This window comes from Plasmopara halstedii (genome assembly GCF_900000015.1).
Source record: "Plasmopara halstedii genome assembly, contig: Scaffold_54, whole genome shotgun sequence".
NCBI classification, from domain to species: Eukaryota; Oomycota; class Peronosporomycetes; order Peronosporales; family Peronosporaceae; genus Plasmopara; species Plasmopara halstedii.
In genome coordinates this window covers 861,402-877,144 of record NW_020186975.1, presented here as the reverse complement: position 1 = coordinate 877,144, position 15,743 = coordinate 861,402, and the positions used below count along the sequence as shown (strand labels likewise).

The 15,743-nt window shown below is 46.2% G+C and overlaps 4 protein-coding genes across 4 annotated transcripts in view; 2 read left to right on the top strand and 2 right to left on the bottom strand.

Moving 5' to 3' along the window:
• PHALS_11528 (reverse transcriptase) overlaps positions 1-1,018 on the top strand; it is a gene marked incomplete at both ends in the record, with an annotated part of 2,245 nt that extends 1,227 nt beyond the window's left edge. The window contains 4 exons of the mRNA XM_024726647.1: positions 137-266; positions 339-406; positions 867-911; positions 986-1,018. Coding sequence (XP_024572029.1) covers positions 137-266; positions 339-406; positions 867-911; positions 986-1,018 — 276 coding nt within the window. The remainder of the gene's footprint in view (positions 1-136; positions 267-338; positions 407-866; positions 912-985) is intronic.
• PHALS_14508 (uncharacterized protein) lies at positions 1,018-3,489 on the bottom strand. The gene has a single exon (XM_036407460.1). The coding sequence runs from the start codon at positions 1,989-1,991 to the stop codon at positions 1,812-1,814; it is 180 nt and encodes a 59-aa protein (XP_036262976.1). The 5' UTR covers positions 1,992-3,489; the 3' UTR covers positions 1,018-1,811.
• Positions 3,490-3,599: 110 nt separating this feature from the next.
• PHALS_11527 (alanyl-trna editing protein aarsd1-like) lies at positions 3,600-5,076 on the top strand (the record flags this gene model as incomplete). Its single annotated transcript, XM_024726625.1, has 3 exons — positions 3,600-3,771; positions 3,846-4,527; positions 4,602-5,076. 3 exons carry the CDS (start codon positions 3,600-3,602, stop codon positions 5,074-5,076), a joined length of 1,329 nt encoding a protein of 442 aa, XP_024572027.1.
• Positions 5,077-6,434: 1,358 nt separating this feature from the next.
• Positions 6,435-6,968, bottom strand: PHALS_11526 (uncharacterized protein; the record flags this gene model as incomplete). Its single annotated transcript, XM_024726614.1, has 3 exons — positions 6,435-6,683; positions 6,755-6,783; positions 6,896-6,968. The coding sequence occupies 3 exons, from the start codon at positions 6,966-6,968 to the stop codon at positions 6,435-6,437; spliced, it is 351 nt and encodes a 116-aa protein (XP_024572026.1).
• Positions 6,969-15,743: the final 8,775 nt, after the last annotated feature.

Sequence of the window (15,743 nt, the reverse complement as noted above, 5' to 3'; positions counted from 1 at the left end):
CTTCGAACTTCTGGCATCTAGAACCCTGACAAAATTGATCATTTGTTCGTGAACATTCAATACTGCAACACGTACATGCACAAGTTGCCTTTGTGTGTTATACACAATCTGTGACGTGATACAGTCTTGACAATAGGCAAGTAGCGTGGTCCAAATTTTCGACGGAGATGAATCAAGGGACACAAGCCTAATACAATTATGTCACCCTGTCAGACTTCAAAAGTTCGACAAAATTGATGCTCCGCTGAAACGGTGTCTTTTAGTCGGTAAGTGCAGATGTTCATCGCAGGAGTCTCTCCATTTGACCATATTCGCCACCTTCTACGTGCTACATCTAGAACATTATGATCAAAGAGAGCCAGGTTCCGCGTCTGTGCTGGAGCGCTGCTTTTGCTGGCGTGCAAAAGTACGATGTTAAATGAAACCCTTACACAGCGAGCGCTGTCCAACAATGGTCGGGACATGATATACTGAGCTCTGTGTATGGCTCCCGAATTTAATGTCTCCTACATCTCCACGAGCTAGATATTTTGCAATTCGTTGACGAACTACAACAAGCTTCGCGTCACGTCATACTTGTTCGCTTAGATGAACAAAAACGACTGCGATCTGCTGCAGTCTTCAAAGTTTACAACTAGACCATAATGACCGTATCATCTCTTAGATTCGCACTGAAATTGCTTGGCGTATAGGTGCCTGTCTTAATGAGACACAATGCAACTCTTAATTCAACGTTAAGACAAAGATCTGCGATTGTCGTATGATCTGCTTATGCATGAATCAAGTGGCGGTCTGAAACATTCTTATCTTTGCTGTGGGCCGACGAGCAGAGATAGCAAGTATATTATCTCTTATTTGCTATTAAGCGTCAAATTGATCATCATTTATCTACCACTACCTCAATAAAAAAGGTAAGGCGTAAGCGACAGCAGCTTTGATATCATTATCAATTCAGTAAATAGAATATCTGCTGCTTTAATCATAGCTGCTCGGCACAGGCGGAGCGCCAGGAACGTAGCGCTTCTTGCGTGGTGGGTTGCTCAGCTGTTGCATGTGATAGCCTGCAGACATTGCGCCTGCAGTGGCAATCAGTGTCGGCGTGCGCATGCGCGTTGTCATTGCGCGCCGTGCCATAACGCCCGCGATGATGCCTGACATGGTGAGGGAAGTAAAGTGGTTGAAGTGGTGGTCCGTGATAGTTTCTGTAATCACCAGCAACCCAGCAGCCAGAAATCCAACGCTCAAAGCCATGCCACCAACAAGCGATGGAGTATGGCGCTCTAGCAAGTACCCAGCACCTCCAGCGAAGCCAATTATGGTTGCGAACGTGAATGCTTGGTGTTTTCCTCCGGCCATGTCTGTTGTTAGTATGATCCTCACCTTTTAACATATAATTGAAATGTCACCCATATTGTTGAAGTGACATGCATCAGAGAACGTCCAATCAAAAGTAGGACAAGATTTATCACAAATAATGAGTTCCCTCTGCCTCGGACAAATTGCGACAGTCGGATGCGGTGATTCCTAATCCTAAGTGCATTCCCCACTCGCGAATAATCAGCTGTAATAAAGCTGTTGGAAAGGCGCAATGGCACGCATTGGGTCGTTAGAGCCGGCACACAACCAGCACCTAATATTTCCACTCTGTCAAGTAGTGGCCCATAGCATTAGCGTAGTTGCCCTCATATATCAATGAAACTATTGTAACTCCATAGACTTCAGAGCTTCGTCTAACACGTCCTTGGCCTGATAAGCTAAAACCACTCCTGAATAGTGCCATGTCATACGCACGAAGCTGATTGGCACGCGTCTCACCGCAGAATGCAGCGAAGAATTCTCAGCACGGCTACGTAAAAATTAAATTTGAAGGGTAAATGCACGTCTGCTTCGTCTGAATCCAAATATCCCAAGATTTCGTCCCTTCCACAGACAATTTTGCCAGCCTCAGTTGCCAGTTGCAGCGTTAGCACCCAATACGTGACCCCCACCATAGAGCAGAGATTATTAATTCAGTGCTAAAGCGTGGTCCTACCTTCGCTTTCCACGTCTAGATGTACATCGCACCACCAAGATCTTCATTGTAGATTGCACGATGGAGTAGCATAACTTTAAAATTCCTTACATAGTTTTCTCATTTCGAATGAAACACAAGAAGTATGAATTGGTGTCATTACCCAGCACAGCTACAGAGAGAGTGTGTTCACGCCCTATTTCCATCGTGGCAAATTAGGCTCGTGCAACGTCACGATCCTCCAAACTCGACACGCTGCTATTGTAAACAGCAAGCTCCTTCGATCACGAAAAGTTCAGAATGAAAGGTGATGCTATAAGGCATTGCTACAAAATTGAGGCGATTTTGCTTTTTGGAGACATGTTGGACCGGCTTTGTACGGGTGTGGCTATAGTGCAATCAAAGCTTCAGTCTTGATACCGTTCTAAAGATTTAGCAAGCCGGGCCTCTTTAAGTGGCTCAAAGGCAGGATGTATGACAAGATGTCGTATTTGGACATGATCGTAAATGTACTTTAGCTGAAATTTCAGAATGACGAAAGAATGTGCCGGCTAAACTTCAGCTGATACATCAAAATTACAAAATTATACCGGAGAACAATCTGGCCGAACGTCTGCATTGTCAGGTTGTCGAAATGAATCTAGAGAACAAGCTGGCTGGTCTTCGGCCGGATCATCAAAATGAAAGAAGTATGCTGAAGATCAAGCTGGCTGAAGTTAAGCTGAAATATCATGGCAAGAAATTCCAGTACACAATCCTGGCAGACTCAACACGCAACGACAACTGGATCATCACCAGTTCCTTATGACAAAAACGTGCTTGAGCTCCGAGCTCATATAGAAGTCGCAGATTAATCATCTTGGTCGATAGCAGAAATTGCTGAGCGATCTATAGAAATGGTCAAAACAATCTGACAGCTTAAGAATTATGAACATGAATTCGAGATGCACACAAAGAATCTCAAATTCGACAAGGATAACAAAACTCCGATACAAAAAGGAGAAACTTTAAATGAAACGTGAGCTTGTTAACCTGAGAAAAGTAATAAATCCTTGCAATTTCAGAATGATTCTCGCTCTCCCCGGGACTTACTCAAGGAAGCGCGGCTCAAGCTCGAATTTTATCTACCTTTTGCGCTCGAAATGATTGGAGCAAGACTTTTAGTACTCCAAAATACCGTGTTCTTTATGTGTACGCAGAACTTCTTGAGCATCAATTTAGCTAAGATACTGATTCCAAACGGATCGATTTGGCTTCTCCCAAGACCACAGTTCGGCACTTTAAACGTTAGCTGGAGCTTTGTACACAAAATTCCCTCATACGTCTGTGAAGTATGATCTTGCTTGGGAGAAGGGCACGCATTGTAACTCGTTGTCAAATCTGTCCTTGGAGAGGTTTATGCAAGTCAAGCAACTTGCCGGACAATTCGTAAGACGCGGGATGAAAGTCTTATAAAATCGTTATGCTACTTCTCGACCTAACTATAGGCAAAAAATTTTAGCAAAATAATAGGAATCATGGAATAAGCTGCGCATAATAAACCTCCTTGAAAAAAATAAATTATTTCATAAACAAATTCGTGAGCTCAATGATGACACAGGTGGATACATCACCCGCGCCACCTGGCACGCTCTCTTGCCAGAAAGACTCATCGCTTCGTTTGCTGCGCACAATTGTTTACGCGTCTCGAGAATGTGTTGAACCGGCTACGAAGATCGAGAATGCCCGACGCTATTTTGAACTCGAGTTGTACGACACCGGTGCGTAATCTAGTATTGCTCCAGATAACGAATGTTCTCTAATTTGTGCATTCACGTTGCGGCGCAATCATAAGTACTGTTCCCTGAAGGTGGAGGCCAGCCATGTGATACTGGCAAAATTGACGATATGTTTGTAGAAAAGGTATACGTGAAGGACGGACGTTGTTTACACCGTGTCCCTGTTAAGGACAGTGCCCAAGCGCCGTTTATGGAGGGACAAGAGGTGGTTGTTACCGTGAATTGGTCTCGTCGCTTGGATCACATGCAGCAGCACTCGGCGCAGCACCTCTTAAGTGCGATTGCCGAAAAGTATGGGTATCAGACCACCTCGTGGTCCTTGGGAGAGGAGCGCTGCAATGTGGAGCTCATATCGGCTAATGCTACCTCGGTCCTACATTCACCAAGTGAAAAAAAAGGCGGAAAGGAGAATAAAATAATTTCGTTTGGCCATTTGCAGACAATCGAAGACGAAGTCAATGAAGCTATCTTAGCAGGATTGGCGATGTATCCGTCGTTCGCGGAGCCGGGGACAGAAGAGTGGAATAAAATTGCTTCAAAGTTCGCACCAGAAGATATGCCCAAGATTATGCGAATCGTGACCATCGACGGACTAGATGCGAACCCATGCTGCGGTACGCATGTCAAAAACCTTGCGCAGCTTCGATCACTGCGCATTGTTAATACCGAATTTGCACGAGGAACATTCCGCATTTGGTTTGTTGCTGGTGACCGCGTGAATCGCGACTTTTCACGAATGTGAATTAAGCTGTGAGCGTGCTGTGACATCTTGATTCTGACTAATAGTCGTGCTGCGTGCGTAACGAATGTAGGCTGAAAAAGGAGCAAACAATGACGAAATTGCTGAGCACAGGACCCGAAAATCATACTGCTAGGGTAAATAAGCTGCTGCAGTTTCAAAAGTGGGCAACGAAAGAAATCAAACATCTGGAGAAGGAGCTCGCTGTCTCTATAGCCAGAGATCTGGTCGCACGTCCCGGTAACATTGTCGTTAATTACCACCGTTGCAATGGCGATCTAGGATTTCTACAGACATTGCTAGGCGTTCTTGGAGGAGCAATCAGCAATACCATATTTGTACTAACGGCAGGTGAACTGCACGGTGAAGGCTTCTTCCTGATTGCCGGGCCTCTTGAATTTATCGCTGTCCACGGAAAAGCTGTACTGCCAATTATCGACGGAAGGGGTGGCGGAGGCAAAAACGGCGTCATTCAGGGGAAAGCGAAGAGCTTGGCAAACGTTGACGCCTTGATCATAAAGCTTCAGGAACTGCGCCTTCAACCATAAATTCCTCGAAATATTAAAATTAAGCAGACGGTAAAAAAACGTTGAGATTACCCTAGAATCATAATTAAATGTCAATCACAATTTGGAATGGATTTTTTTTAATTTATAAAATACATGAGGAATCCGCGATATAGATGTTCGCGAAGCTTTTAAATTGACGTTAGTACCAACATTGTGGTCTTTGTATACAGATGGCTTATGACGCTGCTGTCACACCTGTGAAGATACATCCAAGCTATTTCTCGACAGAGTCATTAGCCAACGTTATTTACTTGTAGCAAGTGCTCTACTGCAAAAATTTGGCAAAGTTTGTGTGAAGAGATTGGTGGCAACGGACTACACACAGAGCAATGGTCAGGCGTAACGCGTTAATAGCGTGGTGGATGCATTTGTCCAAGGCACTTGCGCCGAGCGACCTCGAATCCGGAGCAATATGTTCCTATATATTCAGATTAGATCAAATAGCGCAGCACACGTCTCTCTACAGGCTTAGCACCACTTTTGTATATTGTCTAGTTCGCCTCCTGTCTCCTTAACATATTTGCGATGAGTCGATGTGGTGGGGAAGGCTTTCAATACAGATATGTCTGGTCCATTCAGCTGAGTTACACTTGGAAGCATTTGACGATTGCATTTGGCAGGGGATCGAGCGTCTGCAAAACTCTATAGCTGAAAAACGAAATGGGCAAGAGGAACATATAGATATCAGAGGAAGTAGAAACGCACAAGAATTTGGCAAGGGGGACAAAAAAAATCGAGGGCTGCTAGCCCTATTTTTAGTCAAATAGCCGAATCTTCTCGTCAAAGCCACCGATGAAGAAATGCTAAGCTTTTTAAGGACTAAACCGTGGCTTGTCTGTGGGATCGAGATCGCGCTGTACAGCTAGAATATGGTGTATTTTTTCAAGGTGCTTGAGACCAAATTGGAATTGTCCACAGTAGACCAATCACAGACCGATGATCAAACAGAGTACGTCATTCGTGTAATGATGGATATTAAACCACTCTGACATACTTTTGCATATTTTGTTTGTTTTGAACAATACATTCGATTCCTCTGCAGACGTTTTGCGCCTTCCTGACACTCTCATAAAATTGATTCGGTGGGATAGCAGTAATGATTGACTGATAGATACTAGTCTGGCCACACTTTGTGGCAGTTCCGACCCTTTCATCTCTGCGCCAAGGGCAAGAAGTTACCAAGATTTTAAAAAAATCATGCAGATACCAAAGGTCAACCAAGTTGACGTTGAAGTGATGATTTTCAGAGCGGATACAATCTACCCACACATGCAATATCTGCTAAATTTGAGACGAGCTTATGTCCTCACTATATCGCTTCATTTGCGCTCTTTCGCTTAACATGATTGAGGTATACTTCTTGTCTCCTTCAGAAATAAGACCCCCTCATTTATGTTGGATACATGAAGCAGTATGGCAATCCTGCTTTCATGAGCCGTCCAATCACGACGCAATCGCTGAAGATTAAGCTGAGTGTCAAGTACCCTAGCCATCTCCTCTACGGTAGCATCCCGAATTTGAGCCGCTTGGGACAACTCAAGCCAATCGATCACATTATGCACACCCAAGAGCGCGTCAGATAGTGTCTGAGGTCCACAACGGATGTGGAGTGATAAACCGAGATGATTGACGCATTTCGAAAATTATCGGAGCCAACCGCTAAAGAGTCGTCTCGCACTGGCTCCGCTAGATGAACAAGGTAAAGCCCATTTGCCACAAAACGGATGTAGATCGGCGGATTTGCCAAAACGTATCCTCAAAAGTGTCTGATAAATGGTTCATTTCTTATCAAACCTACGCCGAGCTCTCGCAATGAGTCGTCGTGCCGCCAGCACCGAAAAACCCTCAGAGATCCAGTCTGGCAGGTTCATTCACTTCTTGTTCTACTCGATGATCAATGTGATGTCCATTTCCAGGAGAGCGGATAAAAGGCCGATGTTTCAGTCAGGGTGTCACCAATATCGTATCTAGTTTGGTGCAAGAGTTACCTTCACTTCAATAATTGTGAAGATTCGAACCCACTTTAGCAATACGGCCCCGGTGCCATTGGTGCTTACGACTTGGCAATCCTCTGTCGTTACCTCCACATAGTACAAGAAAGGTTTGTGCAGGGCAACGAGCTGACCGCTAGCGCGTGGAGTGCGGATCTGTTCCAAGCTCAACATTTGATGAATGGGTGTGCCCGCATGCTTATGGTTGTGAGCAGGTCATAAATCAGAAGTGAAGGGAAATAGTACTCGACGTCGACGTCGCGTTTTGTACTTCAACAATTTGGTTTGAGGCCTGTTTTGCTAAAATTGGATTTGTGATACTATAAAATGGGCATAACGACGTGTCTTTTTCATTCAAGCATCGATTAGTCTATATTTTGTGACAGTGTTAATAGGCTGTAGTGCCAAAGGTACATCTCCTTGAAGGGAACTGATTAGCGAAACTCAGCGTAAGCGGTACTTTTGAGGAGTCGTGATCTGGACGATCAAGATTTTGTTAAGGAGCACATTTTGCGTATACATTTTATTCTTGAACGATTTAGCAGACTCCGACATGTAAAAATACCAGTACTGAGCGGCGGTACAGAGAGCACATTTGTGGGTACTGGTGGTACATCGCAAAACACGTATTTCAATCATTCTCATCAAACGTCGTTGTGCTTGTACACTATCAATTTGAGCTCCCTAATGTATGTAGACCGCTCATTATAATGAGTCAAATCTCATTGTCAGCTCCGTAGTTGGCGCCTTCACGCTTCCCGCTTCTGATATAGGGCATAGTGTGAGCAGTTGACGCAGGGTAAAGTGTCAGTATTACGAATACTCAAACCCTAGAGTACTGTCGTCAACGGTAGATTCAGTCTGGAGTTGGCAAACGTGTTGGGTCGTAGTTCAGTGGGTTAATCTGACCAACCTCTACAGACCCCCCCCCCTCTTTCCTCAACGAGCGAGGTTTTCAATTCGACGGTCACAGAGGCCTCGACATCCTTGTCGAATCGTTAATTTCTACGCATACAAAAAGTTGATGGAGGAACACTCAGTGGATTGGTTCTGGTAGACCTTACGAAGAAACGTGGTTTTGGGTCTTGCCACAAGACTTCAGATTTGTGAATATGTCGGATTCAAATTTTTGCGGCGGAGGGTACGCTCCCAGTTATTTTTATTTATACATTACCTTTCGTTCTAAGGACTTTGAGCAACGCTCAGAAGCATCATGGTGAAGTATTCGGTACATGCTGGTTGTGATGGTACGAGCTTGAACTTTGAAAAGCGCAAGTGTGGAGGGTAACGGTCATCCGTTTAGAGTCTTGATTGACTCCGGCGTGTCGCGTAATACACGCGGAAGCAACGTGTTACTAAGAATGAATCAGTGCTGTCAGTTGCACTGGATAGAAGCAATGGCTTTGTCACAGTGAAGTTGGCTACTAGACCAAAAAAATTATGGTTGATCATCAACTGAAGCTTGAAGAGTTCAACTCAAAGGAAGTATTCACAGTCCTCGAGATGGACACACGGTATAACCTGATTTTAGGTATACCGTGGCTTGAGAAGCATGAACCATGGATCGAATGGCGATCGAAAACGATAAGGAGTTGCTCCTCTGGCGTAGGTAAAACTCTTGTGAGTAATAAGCTCATATTCACTATGCGCCAGAAGAAGCGCTCAAGCGCTCTGCAGTCGTATGCTGCTGAAAATGATCCACACTTCATTGGTTTATGTCATACAATTGACATTCCCCAGGCTAGGGAAGACACGAAGTTGTATGGAGTGTCCACGGGTGGTCACGCAGGACTTGAAAACGAATAAATCATTGGTGAATGTGGAGATTTGCCCAACGGAATTTATGAGGGAGATATGCTGGTTGCTACCCCCTCATTACAGAAGAATGCTGTCGGCATTTGCGTAATGAAAAGTCGAAGGAATCGACTGTGGCTGGATATGCCACTACTCCCACTAATACAGTGGTTGAGTCGGTCTGTGGCTCAGCGACCACAAAAAGGTGATGCTCCAACCCGTTTTGTGGTTGGTGATACACATGCGAAGGTATCAACGAAATTTGTTGATTACGGCACTGATACTCCCGGTCTGGATGCATTTGGGTCCGCGGGTGAGTCAAATCAGCGTACTACTCCCTATGATGGAATTTTTGTATGCAAATATGCTGGTCCACGTATTGTGCATGCAACGACTGGTTGTGATGTTACCAGAAAGGATGGTCATTTGGCACCGTTGTCGACGATGGAAGAGCTGGTGTTTCTCAAGGAAGTCGCTTACGATGACTTACTACACGACCTCCGAGGGGTGAGATCAGGGGATCGCACTCGAATCTTACCAGCTTAAGGCTGCGAAGAAGAATTACCCAGTTCATGAGATCATGCGTCATTACGCACAGAGACTCAGTCGCCCCACCCCTTGTAGAGAGTGACCTGGTGGCTCTCCTTCTTCACAGAATAAAACTTCGAGGAAAGGTATAAGCCAGGAAAGCAGAATATTTTGGCTGATGCGTAGTATGATAGCTCATCTTGCGACGAAGGCGGAAACAATCGATGGTGTCGGTACAGCGACGCTGTTTGTGGATTGTGTCTTTCAACAACATGGACTGCTCGAGCCAATTTTCTCTGACAGAGACACACGATTCACTAGGAAGTTTTGGCTGGCAATTTTCAGGGTGCTGGGCACCAAGTTGACTATGTCAATAGCGGACCATCCGATGACCGATGGTTAGACTGGATGCATGAAACGCGTCGTTGAAGACATTCTTCGCAGCGTCTGCGCTTAGACGCTGAGGTTCTGGAGCGCCATGCTGCCACTTGTGGAGTTTTCTCTGGACAATGCAGTGCATACGTCCACCGGCTACACGCCGTTCTATTTGGACGGCTCGTTTATCCTCGAGTTCCGCTGGCGTCGCCAACCCATGGCTCAGGGATTGGTGAAGAAGGAATAGCCGAGCGGCTAGCTGATGTCAGCCCTCACTTTGTAAGGAAATTGATGACTTCTATCTACCGGACTTAGTGTCTTACGACAAGTTTGCGATGCGATGGCTGAAAGCTAAGACATGCAGAAAGAATATGCAGACAGAGGGAGCAGAAAAAACTTTCACGTCAGATTTATTAAAGGCTAAAACAACTTCCTACCCATGCAGGTTTTGTTGTCTTCATGACGAAGCTCCGTCGACGGTTTATCGAATCTTTTAAGGTCGTGGACACGCGAGGCCTTGCGTATACGCTAAACCTTCCGGAAAGGCTGCACACCCACCCATTGTTTTATGTGGGCTTGCTAAAACAATGCCGGAATCCGGCACAAGTGAGCGTGGAAGCGTTGGCGCCGGGGCGGCGCCCAATGGCGCCGACCACCCAAAGCTGAGCCAACAACTGGTTTTGAGCACGGAGAAAAACGAAATCCATTTTCAACGGTGCCAGGTCGCACGAAGTCTGCTGATCGGCTAGGAGCCGCTCCGACAGAGCACGATAATCCTCAACGTGAAGCAGTCGGTGCACAGAGTACTCCAAGCTCTCGAGGACTTCCGCACAGCGGTATGCGACCTCGCAAGATGCTTAGCGGAGTGTCGAGGAAGACGGACTTTGTCCTCAAGAGATCGAAGAGCATCGCGAGTCTCCGAACGGTCGTCATCATCCGCTGCCGACTCTTCTCGACGAGAACAGCGGTGTCCACTAACACGTGGAACGTCTTGTTGGTCGACGTCGACAAAAGGGTCAAGCCCAGTATCTTGTGAAGTAGCGGGGATACATCGACTTCAGGAATTCGTGGGAGTTTGAGGTGCCACTTCGGAAAGATTGCCCAGACGTTGTAGATGCTTATGATCAAGGGGATCATGGCCCTCCTGGCAATAGCCGGGGAAGCAGAAGAGCCATGAGATGAGCTCAAGCTATGGCCCTGAGCTGCCGTGGTCATAAAATCACCCGTGTGAGAAACCACAGAGCTCGCGGGAGCGTGATGGATTGTCCCATACTTTCAAAAAGGACAATACGTAGGAAGTCGGCGTTGCATAATGAGTTTGGAAAACTCGAATCGAAGATGGTGCTCTACGCACACGTCTACTTCGTTGTGGCTCCACTGCAAGATAGACAGCAAGGAGAGTTTCCAGTGCCGGTGCACCATCGCTCAAAGAGCTCTTCATCATCTGCAGTGGTTTCGCCAGGGTCGAGCACCACAGGAATGGTCCGCTTTGCGGGTGAAGGAGCGCCTCCTTTTCAAGCGCGAAGTCAAGCGCAGTACCTTCCCATTGGGATTTCTTGAGGTACCAAAAAGCTCCCGAGCTCGGGAGCTTTTTGGTACGTAGGCGCCTATTGATCGAGTGATCGCGTCCTACGCTTCAGTAGCGCGATCCGCCGAGCGGAAGCCGTACTCCACACAAGGGTCTAGGCCCAACTGTGGTAGCGAGCGTATGAGAGCCACTCTGTGGGCAGCCTCCAGCAGCTGCTTCTGTGCCTCTTCGAGGCGATTGGTAGTGATACCGCTTCCCCCGGAAGTCGAAAGGTCGGGAAACGGACACGGTGTCCGCAAGGTTGAAGCAAGGCTCACGTAGCACCGCTGGCTCACCTCGCCCTCTCTTTCCTTCCCATCCTGGGAAAGGAGTATCCGACTCGTACTCCACCTCCTCCAAATCCTCACTGTGGTAACCCGTCGCCCGTGGCGGGCGCAGTGTGCGGCACTCGTTTGCCGCGTGCTTGTAATGTGCTTCCCGTGAAGCCGCGGACGTTCTGTCCGGAGTTGCACCGCGTTCAGGAGACAAAAAAAGGCCTTTGAACCAGCAAGGCTGGGTGTTTTTCATGTCATAGACCGAGGGCGCATTGAGCAAAGAATGTGTGAAGAAGGTCCTGGGGACGTAACGGTGTCTCAAACAAGTGAGCCTCTTACGAGGTGACAGTTAAATGTGGATTGCGGGTATTCACATTTATGTCGGGGGAGAGTGTTCCGGAGTTATATGTACCCAGCGTGTACCGGGGTCACCCGTACCCTGGTATGAAAGTGTGGATTCCACAAGACGGTGTAATCACACAATGGTGTGGCTACATCGTAACAAGAAGCCACTACGTAGTTAGGAATATAAATGAGGTGTTACTATTTAATCAGGAAAACCTCAAGATTAAGATATAGGCGGCTTTGCTGCAAATAAAACAAATAAATACAGTTTTATTCTTAAACACTAGAGTGCATTTGTCTTGAGTAAAGGTTTCGGGTACGTTTGGGGGTAGCGGATTGCGATCCGCTACACTCATGCTTATTTAAGTATAGAACGTAAGGTCGGTGACCTAATTGCTTCCTCTAAGCAAAGAGCTACGGCAGCCCACTGCAATTATGGCCAATTGGCCATAATTGTGTGGTCCAAGAAACATGCGGAATGGGAACAGGCCGATGACACCACCCCTCACTTAAAATTGGCTTATTCAATTTTATACCACATGATATCGTCGCCACCATCAAACGTGAATAATTTTCTAATTTCACGTCATCTAGCGCACTTGCGCTATCGTGAATTTGATCGTCATGATGACTTTCACGATTGACGTGGTGGTTCTACCCTAGCGTTCGACGAGCTCTTTAGTCAAATAGTTGCTCGACCGATGTCTTAAATCGCGTATTTCCGCGCCATCAGACCGATGCTCATGCCGAAGTTGAACCACGAAGCCTCACGCATGTACCATACGTCCAACAATCCAATCCGAATTCCATATAGACAATCGACCCTCGAATCGGGTTCACTCCGATATCGTCGATGCTCGTGAAGAACGTGTGGCCACTAGTCGCATTCACGACGAGAGGGCAGAGGGATAAGAGAAAGGGCCGCACGTCTAAGCGGAGTCAGTCTTTGACCCGCATCGAACGCGTGCCGAAGGATACAAGTACGAAGTTCCCACGTATTCTCGTCCGCTGGATATCCCAGCAATTTTATAAATAGTACTTTCAACCGCGGGCGTTCCTCTCCGCTACCTCGTTCTCGACACGGTAGTATTGAATACTCTGTCGATCCAGAAAAGGAGGATGTGCTTGAAGAGGGTGTCCCCTCTGCTTCTTCTGTGGCTGGTCCACGGGCTTTAACTGCCTGAGAATTGCGATTGACGAAGGACGAGAAGATCTTTTCGCTGATGAGCCAGCGGCTGGTCGAGGTGGCCGATTGAGATTCGTCGACGCAACAACCCGTGAAGGATAATCGACATTTCGTTCGCGAAGCTCGCGATTTTGCATGGCGTCGTAGAAACTCGCCGGGGAATGCAATCAAGAATCGGGGTCATCGGTTAGAGCAGGCTATGCAAGCTTTCTCTCCTGCTGCGACTGCTTCCGATGATGATGTGGGGCCGCCTGACAAGCGACCTCGCTCTAATTCAGGCGCTACCGAATTTCTCGTCATTTTCAGGGCGATGCTGAGGCGATGATGCCGAGGGGTTCAACAATCGATCCTCGTGTCGAAGCTGTGGTTCTAAAGCCACATTCGTATGCCCTTGCATTACATCCGGGTTGGACATTGCGTCGTCGCGATGAAAGGGCTTGAGGAACCCTACGCAGAACGTCGGATTTGTCCTTAACCAGCTTGGCAGGTCAATAATGTAAAAATTCCCTCGGCATGACACTACTTGTAATGTCCGATATAGCAAGGTTATAGCTTCGAAATTCACAAGCTTGAGACCGCAACGTTTGGAAGGTTGTTAGTTCTAAGTAGTAGATTATTTCCCCAAATAAAATACATTTTGCCTTGACGACCTCGTCTGTCTACGTTCGTCATTGTGTCTCGCACACGAGTGAGCACATTCAAACTACTCATGATGAATGAGTCAAGAACGTTCTTATACTTGCGATTTACACTCGCATCATTAATTGTATCAATTTGGGAGTTGTCAAGCACATTGCAAACTTCCTCCAGCGCGTAAAGCAGTAATTGGGGGTGTCTTAAGCCATTCATTAAAATGGCGTGAATCCAGTGGATGAATGAATCGAGCTGTTGATAGCAAACTCAACCAGTCGTAACAACGAACTTCATTCTGCGGGATTTTCCGCATGAGAGCTTCTCAACACATCATCGACCACTCGGTTGACACTTTCTGATTGTCCATCGGTCTCCGGGGTACCGATGTGAACATAATCAAGCTAGTACCAAGAATTTGAACCAATTCGTTCCGGAAGCTACTTGCGAAACATGTTCCACGATAAGAGACTATGGTGTGATCAGATAACATTTTCGCCAAGCTTTCGGCATCGATGGAATCGCTACACATAGCGATGCAAATAATCTTGCTGAGTCTGTTAACAAAGATGAGAATTCCATTGCGACCATCAGCATTTCCGCGGATATGCGAATATCAAGTCTAGACCGACTGACGTCTAACAGTTTGAAGAGAACAGGAAGACTCTACAGTGGAACTTGCATGTCTTGTGCGGTATTTACGCGCTGACATACGTCGCAAGTCTTTAGGTATCGTGCCACCCAATTGTACATGTAGGGTCACCAAAATTGAACACATAGAAACTGGTGAACTTTTCACGGCCAAAATGACCAGCCATCGGCGTATCATGCGCCTTGTACACGATAGTGTACAAGGTCCGTGGCTTGTTGTCATGTGCAACTTCATAGTGAAAAGTACCATCTTTTCATGCATTATTTTCAAGCGATCAGTCAGTTCGTCATGGAATTCCATATCAATCAATGACAGTACTCTAATGATTAGATCACACTGTTCATCCACAACATACGCTCGACGTATCATATCGATTTTTATCGATATAGCTGATATGAGCTAATTCATAATCAGGACAACGTGACATTGCATCTACCAGAACGTTAAGTTGTCATGGCTTGTATGCGACCATGAAGGTGTGTTCTACAAAGAATGACAATCAGCAAGCCATTCATTATGGCAATTGAGGCGACTGAATTGCATAATGCAAGCCTGCGTGATCCGTGTAGACGATAAACGGAGTTGAACTCAAGAGATCAACAAGTAAATCTACCAGAACATACTTCATTGCTTAAGCTTCTTGTCGTGGACATAGTATTTCTTTCAGGTGGAGTCAGCTGTCGAGATTGAATCGACACGATCGTGGCCTTCTGAGTTCTATTGCAATAATGCACACCCGGTTTAATCTCAGAAGCGTCGCATAACACGCTATACGGCTTCGTATCATCTGGTAAAGCAAGTAGTAGAGTTTCCATCAAGCTGTTCTTGATCTGAGTGAATGTGTCTTTACAAGTGGATAACCGCTCCCACGATAATTGATGCAGGTAATTGGACAAATCAATCCATTTCCACAAATTCTATTGATACCCTGAATTGGCCTCTTCACGATTGTTTTGATCATTTTAGGGTCGGCACAAACACCGTGTTTACCACATAACAACCGAGATACTGTGATCTTTGTTAGTATAAGAAAGTGTTCTAAGCAAAATCATCAATAAATTTCAAGCCATGCTCGAGTTTATAGTGTTAAGAGTTATGACCGGTACTTCGTTAACTCCGAAAACACACTTTGCAGAATTTCCTTGCAATGAAAGTTTTCGTAAGCATTCCAGCACCGCACGGAGGTGCTCCAAGTGCATTAATTTGGCGGTTTTTGTGCGAAGCGTTGCAGTGGTGAAACCAGATGTCACACCAATCGATTGAACGTTGCAAAGGCAGTAGTTAGGCCTTGTGGCATCACAAG